Source organism: Halichoeres trimaculatus, unplaced genomic scaffold (assembly GCF_033239565.1).
Source record: "Halichoeres trimaculatus isolate MK-OKI-2021-1 unplaced genomic scaffold, fHalTri1.1 fHalTri1_scaffold_2, whole genome shotgun sequence".
NCBI lineage: Eukaryota > Metazoa > Chordata > Actinopteri > Labriformes > Labridae > Halichoeres > Halichoeres trimaculatus.
In genome coordinates, this window is record NW_027437180.1 from 29,088,520 (window position 1) to 29,102,410 (window position 13,891).

General features: G+C 39.4%; 1 protein-coding gene across 1 annotated transcript in view; it reads right to left on the minus strand.

The window, feature by feature from the left end:
* The window catches only part of ctnna2 (catenin (cadherin-associated protein), alpha 2), a 335,649-nt gene that overhangs the window by 17,046 nt on the left and 304,712 nt on the right, over positions 1-13,891 (minus strand). Inside the window, exons 13-14 of the mRNA XM_074686588.1 lie at positions 7,282-7,433; positions 1,594-1,707 (exon numbers count right to left, since the gene is read on the minus strand). Of these exons, the coding sequence (XP_074542689.1) occupies positions 1,594-1,707; positions 7,282-7,433 (266 nt within the window). The remainder of the gene's footprint in view (positions 1-1,593; positions 1,708-7,281; positions 7,434-13,891) is intronic.

The window sequence follows — 13,891 nt, forward strand, 5'->3', positions numbered from 1 at the left end:
TATCCGGTTGATTGAGGGTGCCCCAAAAATCACTGCATTCCCTGTGTTACCCTTTCATCCAAATTATATCTGTACAGCAACAAGATATGACAAAAGGACATGCTGCTACTTCAAACTGTTCCCAAGAAGAGCTACCCACTCAAAGCACAGTTCAGTGCCAGGAAAACTAGCAAACAGTTTGGTCCTGTGAGGCTCCTTTGTGTGGTAGCGCTGGTGCAGCTAAGCTCAGATGGCCTCGCGATGTACCGCTGCGGGAAACCTTAGTGGGAGTATATGTACCACAAAGTCTAAGCACTTCACACTCAGGACCCCTACAGATATTTTGGAGCAGCTTTTCCGTACCTAATGCTTTTCTTTTTGGTATGGACTTCACATCTGATTTTATTAAAAGTTTTTGAGTTGTACAAAACTTAAAGTGGACTACCAAAGAACAGAAAACTGTGAAACAGAAAAATGAGGCACTTCCCCTTAATTTCTGTATAAACAATATATCATATTACAGTTCAGCTAAGTGAAATAAACTGGTTCATTAATAAAAAGAAATCAAAGGAACACATTTGAAACAATAATTTAGAGCTTAATCAGCAGTTATAACATTTATGGCCAATTTATAGCTAATTTTCTTCCTTTTATGACTTATTTAATAGCTTAATCATCATTTTATGTTAGCTGATATATAAACAAAAAGACATCACTTTGTAACCTGGGTTGATGAGTCACTAAATTACTAAAAGGTTCCAATTACTCTGCTTTGCTGGGACTTATTATCATCCAATTTATTCCATTTAATACAGTGATATTGTTTTCCAGAATAGCATTTTGTGCAAGTATTGAGCAGGAAAAATAGCCTGTTAGCTGCGCCCTATACTCTGAGTTGGTAGTCTTTATTTGGAATTCTGTTGAAATCGACCACAAGCACTTTTAAAGTCGTAGAGCTCACAAAATAGGAATAATAAGCTGTTGTTTTTGTTGTTTGTATTTCTTCATTCTTCATGCACTACCCTCCTGTGTGAGCTGACTATGTGACACAAGCGGTATAATACAGGCCTGTGCCACAGGGAGAGGCACTGGGCCAGGTCTTACTCCTGCTATTTTCAATCCATTCAACATGCAACACACCACTCGAGCTGCTGTTCTGCTGAAGGGGGGGTGCTGGTGCTGATACGCTCTTAATGTACTTTAAGCTGGGCCCAAGTGAAAAATTGCTAATGTGCAACAAAGCTCAGACTCTGGTGGTCACGACTGAAGCTTTGGCACAGCACTAAACTGTATTCTGTTATTGTTGGGCCTCTTCTGGGATTTTGTTAATTACTTCTGTGTTTGTGATTGCAATTTTACACCTGCTCTCCCTGAACAGTGTTTATTAGAATAATCCTGTTGTTAGAATCATGATGGTGGACTTGAATCCTCAGACGCAGAACTAGTTAAATGAATCAATTCCCTTATACGAGGGAACACTGTGTGGGATCTAGTTTAACTTGTTCAGAAGTTTACTACTGGAACAACAAAACTACAATGCAGAAATGCTGTGCAGCATTTTCACAAACAGCACAGATGTGTTGTTGTCCTGAGAGGGGCTAAACGTGTACTCACCCGAGCACTTTGTCCAGCAATAAGCTGATCGTCCTCAGTCTGGACACTAGTCCTGCTGCGAGCATCATAGTCCTCCTGCTCAAAGTCAGAGTCGTCCTCCAGCTCCTCTGGTGTCTGAAACACAAAGTCATACAAATACTCAAAGAGAGATCAACTGCAAATGAAAAAAGGCTCATAAAATGACAGCTGAAAAGGGCAATTTTCTTTGCCTTCATGCCCCATTGTGCAGGAATCCAGAGTAAAAGAAAGCACACCCATCATGTTGTTCTCACTGTACTGCGCCTCATTGGAGGTTTTATCTACAACCAACCTGAGTATATCACAGAAAACTCACACAATTACAGGAGTCAAATTGAAGTCTAAGTTTCACTCAAGAAGTTAGCAAGTGTTTTTGATGATTTGGTGGCATAATCTGAAAAATGTTGGTGTCAAGAGAAAGCTACAAAGATTCAAAGCAAAAAGGGTACTGCAAGGTGGGTACGTTTTTTTTCCTCTCTTAGTTAACAGTCGTTACACATTTGTTTTGGTGAAAGGGCAAAGAGATAAAATGAAATCCTCAACAAATGCCATGTAACTCACAGGTTCGAAAGCAATAAAAAGTGACAGTTTCAGAATAGAGCAAAGCCTACGTGAACAACCTGAATTTGATAAATGCATGGGAGTATTTTGACTTATCTGCAGGAGATGTGCATCACAAATTATTCCAAAAGATTTGTCATGGACTGCTTTTTCGGTTTGTTGACAATAATACAAATGCATGGTTTTAAAGAAAACATAAATATGAATATATTTTGTAAAATGAACTCTGTCTATGTACTTGAGCATTAAGACAGCTGATCCCCACACAGTCTTTATACTAACTTGTAATATTTAATCACTGCTTTGTCTGTAATCTCATTTCGTTTTTTCACAAGCGATGGCGGCCCTTTGATTTATCTTTTTTGTTTGTTTCAAAGTGAAAAGGCATTACTCTAGCATGCTCAGTCTGCACAGAAATTTTGGGCACAAACATCTTCTGGTCTCTCATCAAATAAAAGAAATTGAAATATAACTCAGTTATATTTTTGCATCAGCTCGAAGTGAGAGAATAAGTGATTAATAAGCATTTTTATTCCTCTCTGCTGGCTAAAGGGCTGTCTCGCTAATTAAGATTAGTGAGGGTGCCAGCTAACTCACAAACATGAGCATGTTGATCACATGAAGCTGGCTCTTCTTCTAACTGGACTACATCACCATGGTAACATATGCTGGATGGCTTCCATGTTGCAGAGTTGAACAGCAGATCAAAAAATGTATGTATGTGTGTGTTAAGTTATCACCTCTACATGAGGATGACATTTAAAAACAGGCTGTGTTCACATCCCTGTCGCGATTACACAAGAAGAGCACTCAGTGATACCTTTTGTGCTCTGTGAGAGGGCTGCCTCTTTGGGATTTACTCATTCACAGGAATATAAACAATGTTTTACACTATGATTGCACTGACTGTAAAGCAGGTCTTTCACAAAAAGAAACAACCTTAAAGCAGTTTAAGTTATCCTTCACAGCAAAATACATCTACTCTACACTTAATTAGGGTTATTTAGCACACATCTATCCACAAGAGCTGAAAGTGTACTGCTTAATTCCACTGTATATCATGGCATGTTGCAGAGTTTGATTGTATTAATTTGATTGTTTCAATAACTGATGCCTTTTTTCAGATTCTAAGCTTGTCATTTTGTAATTTATTTATCTATTCATTTAAGTATTTATTTTTTGTTTATTTATATATTAGAAAAAAAAAAAACCCCAAAACATTCATGCCTGTATCACAGAGTCTATGGTTATAGGTTTCAATAGCTTTTAACCAGGTTTGTGACATAACATAGGACAAGGTTGAGGAGTCCATCTTTTTTTCCATATTTTTTGTACATTCAAAAATAAATATAACAATATTATATGTTGCATTAGTCTCATGGAGGAGGTTCTGAGTGGTCCCTGCCAGAGAAACTATGGAGTACCATTGGCCATGACCTCTTCTGATTATCTGCAGATCTCAGCGGCAGCCAAGCGGCAACCGGTCTAAACACTAGGCAATGCAGAAGTGCCAATAGCCCAATAGTTATAAGAGAGGTGGTTCAAGGCCTACTCCATCTCCAGTATGGCCCCTGCTGACGTTTGCTTCATAACGCCCTATTGCAGTAGACTACGTTCGTTTACGTCTGTTTTGTCTTTTCAGGGTTTTGTTGCCATCAACTTTAATGAATTTTTCTTAAAAATTCTGGGAAATTTTTGAAATTTTCTTTTTTTCTTGTTGTCTACTTGGATGGCTTTCAAATTTGTCCCTAGTTGAAAGAGCATGATTGAATGCAAATTTAACTGTGTTCCATTAATCACATATGCAAAATATCCCAGGGACATATAATCATCAATCACTAAATCACTAGCTGACAGCATTTCCAATGGTACCAAATTTCTGGATTAGGAGTGTTTTGATAGTATATTTTAACTTGAAGTACTGGACACATTTGAGTTAAACTAACAAATGCTCATCAAATACAAATGTGTAATATTTATACATATAGTGGCCAGTTGGTGACAGTCAATATGCAAAAGCCGTAGCATGAATGCAAAAACACAAATGCCAAAGGGACTACACAAATGCAAAAGCTTCAACAGGAATGCAAAAGCTTCAACAGGAATGCAAATGTCACTACACAATGGAAGTACAGCCACAGTGGAAGTTAAAAGAGGTTAAGTATCTCAACAGACATAGAAAAGTTGCAAAAGTAAGTAAATGATTATTATTTTTTTTTAATTAAGCAATGATAAATTAAGCTTTGTAAGGGAGCCACCTTGTAATATCCTTCATAATAATTCCATTGCTTTATTCACCAGTAATATGTCATCTTATATTTAGCACTATGAACAGTCATGTCATAACATTAGCATTAGAGCTTTATTTATTACAGCTGGGGTTATAAAAGAAAACAATCACTAACTTACTTTCAAAACTTTCCTTTGTCCATTAGAAAAACTGTCCTCTTAACTTCTGTTGTGGCTTTTGTATTTGTGTTGTGGGGTTTGCATTTGTGTTGTGGTATTTGCATTCCCGTTGCTGTGCTTGCATTTGAGATGTAGCTTTTGCAATTGTGTTGTTGCTGATGCAAATCGTCTGACGCCTACCAGCCCCTGTACATACATGTGTATGCCCATATAAAAGCAGTTTATATAAATGTATGAAAAATTATTTGGAAAGTTTTAAAATTTGGAAATAAGAATTTTGCAACACAAATTCAGAAAGAGCTCTGGAATAAATAATAGGGTGGCTGTTTTGTTTTGTCCTGTTAAGGTTATTCTTTTTGTTAATCTTGTGATTGGTGCAAATATGGACTAAATGCATAAGGACATCATTTAATGTTGCTAGGTGCTGCCCTGTTGGCTATAGCTGCATTTTGCAGCAGCTCTCTCCTCTTTGTCCGTTTCTTGTAATTTTTTCGTCTCTTTTTCGTAATCTTTGTATTCGGAGTGGATCATTACTTTGTATGGTTCATTTGTTGGTCATGGACACCAAACTTTGTGTGGCTTCAGTAATATTTGTACTACTTTTTCTCCCGTGTGTCTGGAGATCCTACATGTAACCATGGCCACATTGTTTACAAGTGAACTCAGCTGTTAGCAGCCTGTAGCATGTCAATGCTAACTGGTGTAAAGTCTGATGTCTTCCTACAAGGTAAGGAGAAGGAGGTGAGGACGACGTGCTGGTTCTCAGGTGTGCGCTAAGAAGTGATGACATAGACCTGTCCGTCCATCCGTGGTTATTGGGAACGTAAGATCTATCTCTAGTAAGATGGACAAGATAGCCGTGCTAACCCAGCAACAGAGGGAATACCAGACGGCAGAGTAGAATCATGCTATTGACAGACATGGCTAACAGAGCTAACACTGGACACCAACACCATTTTGGTAGAGCTTCACCTGCTGTGAGCACACAGGATACAGGAGACAGAGACTGAACAGACTGCTGAAGAAGCTCAGTTCTGGACCCTGTGGAGGCGGAGGCTGGCTGAACTGGAGGATGATGGACAAGCTGTCATCATCGATTTTCTTATGGACCTTTTTGCACTTTCTATACACTTTCTTACTTTTGTTTTCTTGGTTGCTGCTGTGACTTCAATCTTGTACTTGTTACAATGACAATAACGTTCAATTCTATTCTATTCTATTCTGTATTGTAGTTAACATTCTGACTTTGTACAATAATTTGTGTTATGGTATTTGAGAATAACTGTGGAACCTCAAACGCTGCACCAATGTCAATTTTTTTGCTGTAGCTCTAAATAACCACATGACCTTTTTTTAAGTATTGGGGGAAAAAAATGGCAAATCGCACTTGAGATATTAAAGTCATTCATCTCCAACCACTCTTCTTCAATTTCATACATGTTTCATTCTATTGGTACTCTCTAACTTCATGGTACCACTCTGCTCTGTGAGCATGTGTGAGAGTGTGTTTGAGGGTACATAAAGGCCAGGACAAAACTGTTTTTGATAACTTCTCTTATAACTTTACTCTCCTCTCCTGACCTGCCTCCATTTTTAAACACTGTGGAGAATTGGTTCCTTAATCCACCACACTCATAAGATCTGTGCTGTAAAAATTCTAAAGGGAACATCATGCAGCTTAAGAAGGAGAAGAATAACACGGGCACATAAAAACGGGTACACAAAAAACTATTACACGTAGCACCAACATTTGCTATCTATATGATTCAGTTAGAAAGCAGTAAAGGCAAGGATCTCCAAGTTGTTTCCTCAGAAAGTAATTGAACTTGGATGGGATTATGAAGCCAGCTGGTCCCGGGCAGTTCAAAGCTGCCTGTTTTACATTATTTACCAACATCAAATTATTTTCCATAATTAGATTTTTTCCAGAGCTGCACTGGGAAACCTTCCAGCTTGCATAAAGTTGAATAAATGAATTACATGGTGAAGAGAGAAGGGCCAGTTTGGGTGAAAAATGCAGATACTGTATCATCAGAGTGGGTGTGTGACGCACAAGAGTTGCTGGTATTGTGATGTTCTGCAGCATATTTCTTATTGCATACCAACATCTAACATCTAAAAAGGGGAGTCTCTTAAATGTCATATTTGTGTTATTGCTGATTTGCTTTTAAACTCTAGGGGAGAAGAATACACTGTGATCCACAAAATTTTTCCAAAGATTAGCATTTTAAAATTAAAACAAAGATGCAAAAACTGAAGATGTGCCTGTAAGTGTGAAAAATTTGTTTCTACAAGAGTGCCATTCAGGAGTTTTAATTATTTATCCAGAATAAAAGCTCTACTTTCATGGATGAATATTTTTTAATTATTTAGTGGAGAAGAAACACCATCATTCACAGACTGAAGTTATTGCTGATTGCATTGAAAAATCCCCTATAAATTTTCATCAAATATTCTTTAAAACTGACTCACCAGCTGATCATAAAACATCAGGAAATAAATAATTAATTCAAACGTCTGCAATCATAAAATTCTCAACTAACAGGTCAAACATTTGGAGGAAGCAGGAAATGATTTACAATGCTTGCTACTGGTCAGCGTTTATGGGGAAAAAAGTTTTATTGCTGTCTAATCATGGCTGTGTATTATTCAGGGAGTGCTTCCTGTTAGCTTTTCAGAGGAATATAGTGAATAACTTACCCTGATCATGAGGACAGCTTTTCGGATGTCGCGGACACCATCGTAGACCAGACGGGATGCATCAATGAACTCGTTCTCCTCAAAGGCCTGTGGGGGGTTTGTACTCAGTGCCTCGATAGCAACCTCCACTTGTTCAGCAAAACGAGGCATGACTGCAGGGACACACAGGTGGGTAGGGAGGGATAGAGAACAAAAAGAAGGCATGTGAGAGTCAGGTCAAACAGAGAAACTGCAGGTTTACCAGTCAGACAAAGGAAATGGCGTATTAAAAGTAGAATTCTAAATGTGTAGTTTCTCAGGTTGAGGACTTGATAACCCCCACTTCAAGCTTGAGTTAAATATGAGCAGGTTCTAAGCTTGCATTAGTCTCGTGCTCACTTGTATACATCACAGGATGACAAGGTGTCACCTTAAGCCTTTGTGTAAGTGACAATACGCTGTCAACACACTGCAAACCAATTAGCTACTTCACCTTGGATTACCAGAGCACAGCAGAAAGATTGGCCTGTCTGTCACAGGTGTGTTTGCGTACGTATGTGTCTGGTATGTGTAAGTGTGTTTGCACGCGCATTTCAGCATCTGGAAAATGATTGCTGTTACTGCGTCAGTGTAACAGGACAGGCACGGCAACTTGCAAGCTCAGCCTGTCAAATCACAATGCCGTCAAAAGGAAACAAATTCATCAAAGTCTTCTGAGTGGCACAAGCACCATGCAACAAAAGGAAAGTCCCCATTGACCATAAAAATGGTTGGTTTTGTTGTCAGTATCAATTGGGCAGGCTGGATGGAGGAGCTTCATGCTCTTTGTGTCTTCAGTTGAATTGTGCTGAATGTGAATAGACATTCAACGTCCACGGATAAAGGATGAATGTTTGAATATTTAGCTGGCTATCTTTCCATGCAACCCTGGTTGAGTAAAATAATTAGAGGCACGGTTTGGTTGTGTGTATTTCTGGGGATGGACTGGGGAAAATTATCATGATAAAGTATGCAGCTTATCTGGTCGGGCCGTCACTACTTAAAAAGGTTGATCTATATATATATATGGGTGTGTATAGGACAAAATTAACATGATTTAAAACCATTTCAGCCAGAAGGAGAGAAAAATAAACATTTTGTGTATTGATACGTGGTGAAAAGATCCCCTGGTTGCTTTTGGGAAATGGATACTTAAATGAATTAAAAAACCTATGGTGAGACAGCAGGTCTTCAAAGATCAAAGCTACAGAAAAATAAATAATGAAGAAAAGGACAAAAGACTTCAGAGGTTTTTGGTAAGGCTCAGACAAAAAGGCATTTGTGAGGATTTATTGTTTTTCCATACTCCTCCTTCTATCTTACATTCGAAGCAAACTATGTGCATCAGTTAATCACCCAGCACCAAAGGTGTACCAGCCGTATACATTTTTGTCTGATATAAAACACAAGCTATATTTCACCAAACATAAAAGGCATTACAAAAAGTCTTTCCTTTTTCTTTTCATTTTTAATTCAGTTTAATCCACTTACTGGAGAAGCGTAAAATAGGCTTTTGGGAATTGCTGGGAAGGCGTTTTAAATAGAAATATTTAAATGTTCTCCAAGCTCTTAATGAGCAAAGTTGCTGATGGTAAGGAGCAATTTCACTCATTCCAGCTGAAAAATGATGAAGGGAATTAAATGTGACCATGTAGGAATGGATTTTTTTCACCCCTTAGGCTTAAGCATAGTTAAACGGAGAAGCTGTGGAAGTACAATGAACGCTGGAAAAAAACTCAAAGCAGAGAGGGTGCAATCCTGTGAGGTTTTTAACCAACTGCAAACAGCACAGACTTCACAGGTTTTACGCCTCAAATTCAAATATACCTCTGTAAAAAATGGCATTTATAATTTATATGGAGCTTTTATTCTAAAAATGTCAAATGTTTGATTTCCTCTTTCAGTTTTTGCAGAAATTTGTTTTACTCAATGTGTTTTAATGACATGCCTATGCACTATTTAAAATGTCAGATATACTAAGCACAATCACTGCCCTCCAACTGCATCTTATGGGTCACATCATATTCGTGACTGACACACAAGTGTTGTCTGAATCTGAGCAAATTAAAATTGTAACAATAGTTTAACTTCAACACCAGTATTATTGTGTTACATTTAATTACATGATCTTTAATATAATGTGTTTTAACTCTTGTTGTATGTCACTGGATAGTGAAGTACTATTAATTTAAGATGCCATATGTACATACAGGGTGGGCCTGAAAGATTTACCCATCGTTTATTTCCGCACTATCCAAAAATGCCTGCAGACAAACATAGCAAACATTGAACACAGTTTCTATTCTAAATTCTCTGTCACCAAAAATATTTACATCTTGATATGGCCACCCTGCACCCTGCACTGTCTCTGCATCAAGTTTTGACCATGACTTCATCATAGCTGTCTTCAAAGCAGTGGCACTGCTGTGAGATACTCTTGAGACCTCCCTCTCCAGGATAGACCAGATCGCAAAGTCCATTGGATTGATGTCTGGACTTGATGGAGGCTACATGTTCTTGCCCAGAAGCTAGGAAAGTGCTGCTTGCACCAGGCCTGTGTAACATTGGATGTGTGAGCTACTGCACCATCTGCACCATCATTCTGGGAATTGACCACTGCCTAAACGGAAGATCCTCTCATCAGACCAAACCAGGACTTTGTCTGCGGCACTCTAGATCTCCTGCAGCATCATTTTCCCTCTGTTAAGCCGTTGTTCTTGGAAGCAGCTGAAATTAGTTGTCTGTGTTGCATTTTTAGTGCTTTCAGTCCAAGATCCTGTTTGACGATTCTTCTCAGTGAAGTTCTAGAGATGTTCACTTACTTTGCTGTTGCCCTCATGCTCCTACCAGGATTCCTTTGGGTTCTCTTCCTCACCATCTCAACAACCCTTTTGGTCCAGACTAAATGTTTTCTTCCAGGGATTGGCTTGCAAGTGGTATTGCCAGTCTCCTTGTATCTTTTCATGACTTTGTAGACAGTCTTACGACAAACATTCACCTTTTTCATGATTTGCATTGTTGTCAATCCAGCCTCCTACAAGGCCACAATCTGGTCGCGCTTACCCTTCGATGCCACACTCGACAATCATTAGGAGTAAACAAATTAACTCAGGTGCATCAAAAGCTTTGCCTTTCAAGATAAACTATCTAAAATTTTAAGTTTCTAGGAAAAAAGCTAAGCAAACAAAATAAAGATATACAATAGGTAAATATTTCTGGCCCACCCTGTACTGTGTCTCATACATGACCCCGTTTTAAAAGGCTACAGTTGATATTTGTGAGAGTAAAGGATCATAAAACTTTAAAGTGAAGGTGGTCACACCTACTGGTGAACCCACAAAGGAGTATCACTCATCTCTGCAGTTTAGCTCTACACTGTCTTCCAGCTTATCGTAGGTGTTACTGAACACAACTTTGCTGAACAATATTCCTGGTTTCAGCAATAAAAGGCCCAATGTGTCATGCCTGCTCAGCAATACACTAGAGATAAAGCCTGCAGCTACAAGTAAACTTATTGGAGCATTTAACAAATACATAGCTTCAAAGTTTATTGGTTTCACCCCATAATTAATGCATGACTACAGAAAAAAAAAATCAAACTTCACTTATGAATAAATCTGACAGAAGATTAAAGGCTGTGAGATTAGAACTTTAGTGCTCCTGCTTTCCGTCTGTTTACTGCTGTGTCCCCCCTCGCTCTCACCTTGGTTAAAATGTTTCACCGACCTCCTCACATTGCACTGCTGCTCTCAAAGCAATTTTCTCATCAGCACTCTCTCCTACTGTAGCTCCCACCTCTATTTACCTGCTGATTAAGAGACCTCACCTCCCATCCTCGCAAGTTATGAGTTGGCCATCTGTTTGCCGTTCTGGCTCAAACCCGTTTTTTTTTGTCCATCATCATAACAATGGGCCCAAATAGAAAGAGTGACTCATCCCGTTCAACAACTGCACCCTTTGAAGAATTAAGGGAGCACAGATTAAGAGTCCTTTTTCTCCTTGAGTAAAACGCTCCTCTCTTCTTCCATTATCAGCCACTGATGTTACTTATGAAGTAAACTGATCAAAGCTTTTACACTTAAGGCTCAATGTTGGTGGTACTTTGCTTAAAGTAAGGCCAGCCAAAAAGTTTTCTCCTTAGAGCTATTCTTTCAGAAGTTGGCAGTGTAAAGTGTCCTTACTTCTATCCCTCGGTCCCTACTGTGCTTCTTTTTTAGTGCAGTTGATCCACTGATTTACAGGCATGACATGTGGGTGGCAGAGTGAGCATGTGTGTTATTACTCACTGCAAAACCCTAGCTAAATCCCATTTACTGTGCCCCGATGTAATAACAAGGAGCGACGCCAGCGTCTCTCCCTAAATGGCACACTGACTTAGGCCATATATCAGGTTTTTTAATCTACCCTCTCCAGGCACCACATTAATGATCGACTTTAAAATTTGTCTCTCCCTTTTTTTTTGAGGAGAAGCTTAGTTTAAACACAGGGAGTTAGTGGGCAGAAAAGTGTCTCAGAGAAGAAGGAAGGAGAGGGTAAAAAAAAGAGAGGGAGAGAAGCCATAACCACTTTCCCATTAGGCTATTGATTTTTCTCCCTCTCAAGGACACGCTTCAATCTTGGGCCTATGTGAGGACTGTCTGTCAGGAATCTATGGCTCAGCTTTACACTGAAGAGTTGTGTACCTTGGCTGTCTGCATTTGGCATGGCCATATATCTGACCACACTCAATATGAAAAGAGGAATGGGCAAAGTGAGACGAGGTCAAAGTGCAGGTATTTGTGATAAGTGTCTCGTGTTGATGTGGCAGCTGTCAGAAATAAAAGCAAGTGGGCGCGACTGGCGTGAGAGACCATGGGCTTTAACACTAGAGCATTCAGATAGAAAAAAAAAAAAAAGCTATAAAAGGCCAGCTCCAAGATTCAGAACAACACACAGACACACGCAAAAGCAGAGGATATTTGTTCAACACATGCACAACACAGAGAAAAGAAGAAAAAGGGACCACATCAATGAATTCCACTAAAATCCCTACTCAAATCGTTTAGTAAAATCCTTGGTGACAGCTATTGATTTTTTGGTCGGGTCTAGTTAATTGGACTCAGTACCCTCTAAAAAGTGTGTGCCCCTATATCCCCTTTCCCTTTGTTCAGCTACACTTAATCATCTTTCCCCCAGCTATAGATTTATCCTTGACTATGTGTTACAATCCATAGGCATCAGGCCTGAGAGAACTGAGGGAAGAGAGAGAGGCAAAAGTTCACAAGGATCAATAAGTACTTTATGGCCCAGATCAAATGTGCATGGTAGTCCCTAAACCCCCCCTCCAACACCGCCACTAAGAGGGACAAAAAAGGAGGAAAAGCAACAGCCGTTCATCAAAGAGAAATACAGGGCCAATGAAATAGTGGTGTAACAAAACAGGTTCCTAACCTACGCCTCAATTAGTGCACAAAATCAAGAGGAAACAAGGCATCGTTAAAGTGCAGAATAGGAGTTCTCCTTAAAGGGGCATTTCAGGAGTTTTGAAGTGGTGTTCAAAACTCCTCGGGGCTGGATGTCACTAGTAAGTGAAGAAGCCAGAAAGGATGATGGTCAGCTTCAAGCCAGAGAAACAGCATGCAAGCTATGCTAGAGTGTCCCCAAGTCTACTTAATCTTGAGCAACTCCTCCCCTACCACTCATCATGGTTAAGACATTCATTGTAATGAGATTTCTTTTCTTTTTTTTTTCACACTTAGCCTTGCCTTCAGAAAGCCTATTTGTTTTTGTGGATCCAACACAGATGTGATCTTCTGCATGCAGCTCAATCAGCAAATCTTCCTTTGCTTCCGAGGCGGCTACAGTCCTTCAACATCTAAGATACAGCCCTGTTTGGGTTGAAAAGCTCCATGGGGCAGAGCGGCTGCGTCACAGTTCAGATTGGGCAAACTTTACAGCTTTCTTACATACTCCTGTGTCTAACATTTGACCGTAGCTCACTAACTGTCAAAATTAGGAAGGTAGGAAAAACAGAGACTATGTTTCCATTACACCTAGAATTGTGCAAAAACGTAAAAATTGCAATAAAAAATGGCAAATGGAAACGCCACATTTTCCAAAAACCTCTCAAATTTTGATAAAAAGTTTTTACGCTCTCATGAGGTGGTTTTTCAGAAGTTTCGATATTGAAGTTTCTCGCAAAAGTGCAATGAAAACACCTTTTTCGCAAAAACGTCATGTTATAACAATGCACCTCCCTCACCTTCTTGTATGTGTCCACTGCCACACAAACGGACTCTGGCAGGACGGCTGTGAGCCGGCCAGAGAGCAGCAGGGGCGGAGGTCTGTGTGCGTGGGGACTGGAGATGATGATCTTCATTCAGTGTTTTGTTCATGCCTGTTTTGAGTTAGCGTGATCACGGCCGACAGTTTGAGCAGTGAATAAAAACTCTAATGTTCAAGAATCTGCATCATCATGAGTGCAGCATCCGGATGGACAATATGTTTTACTTTACTCAAGTTGTGCGCAATTCCGGTCGTAATGGAAACACTGGCAAGGCAAAACTGATTTTTTTTTTAAACTTTAGAAATATTGCTTTTATTTTGCAAAAAA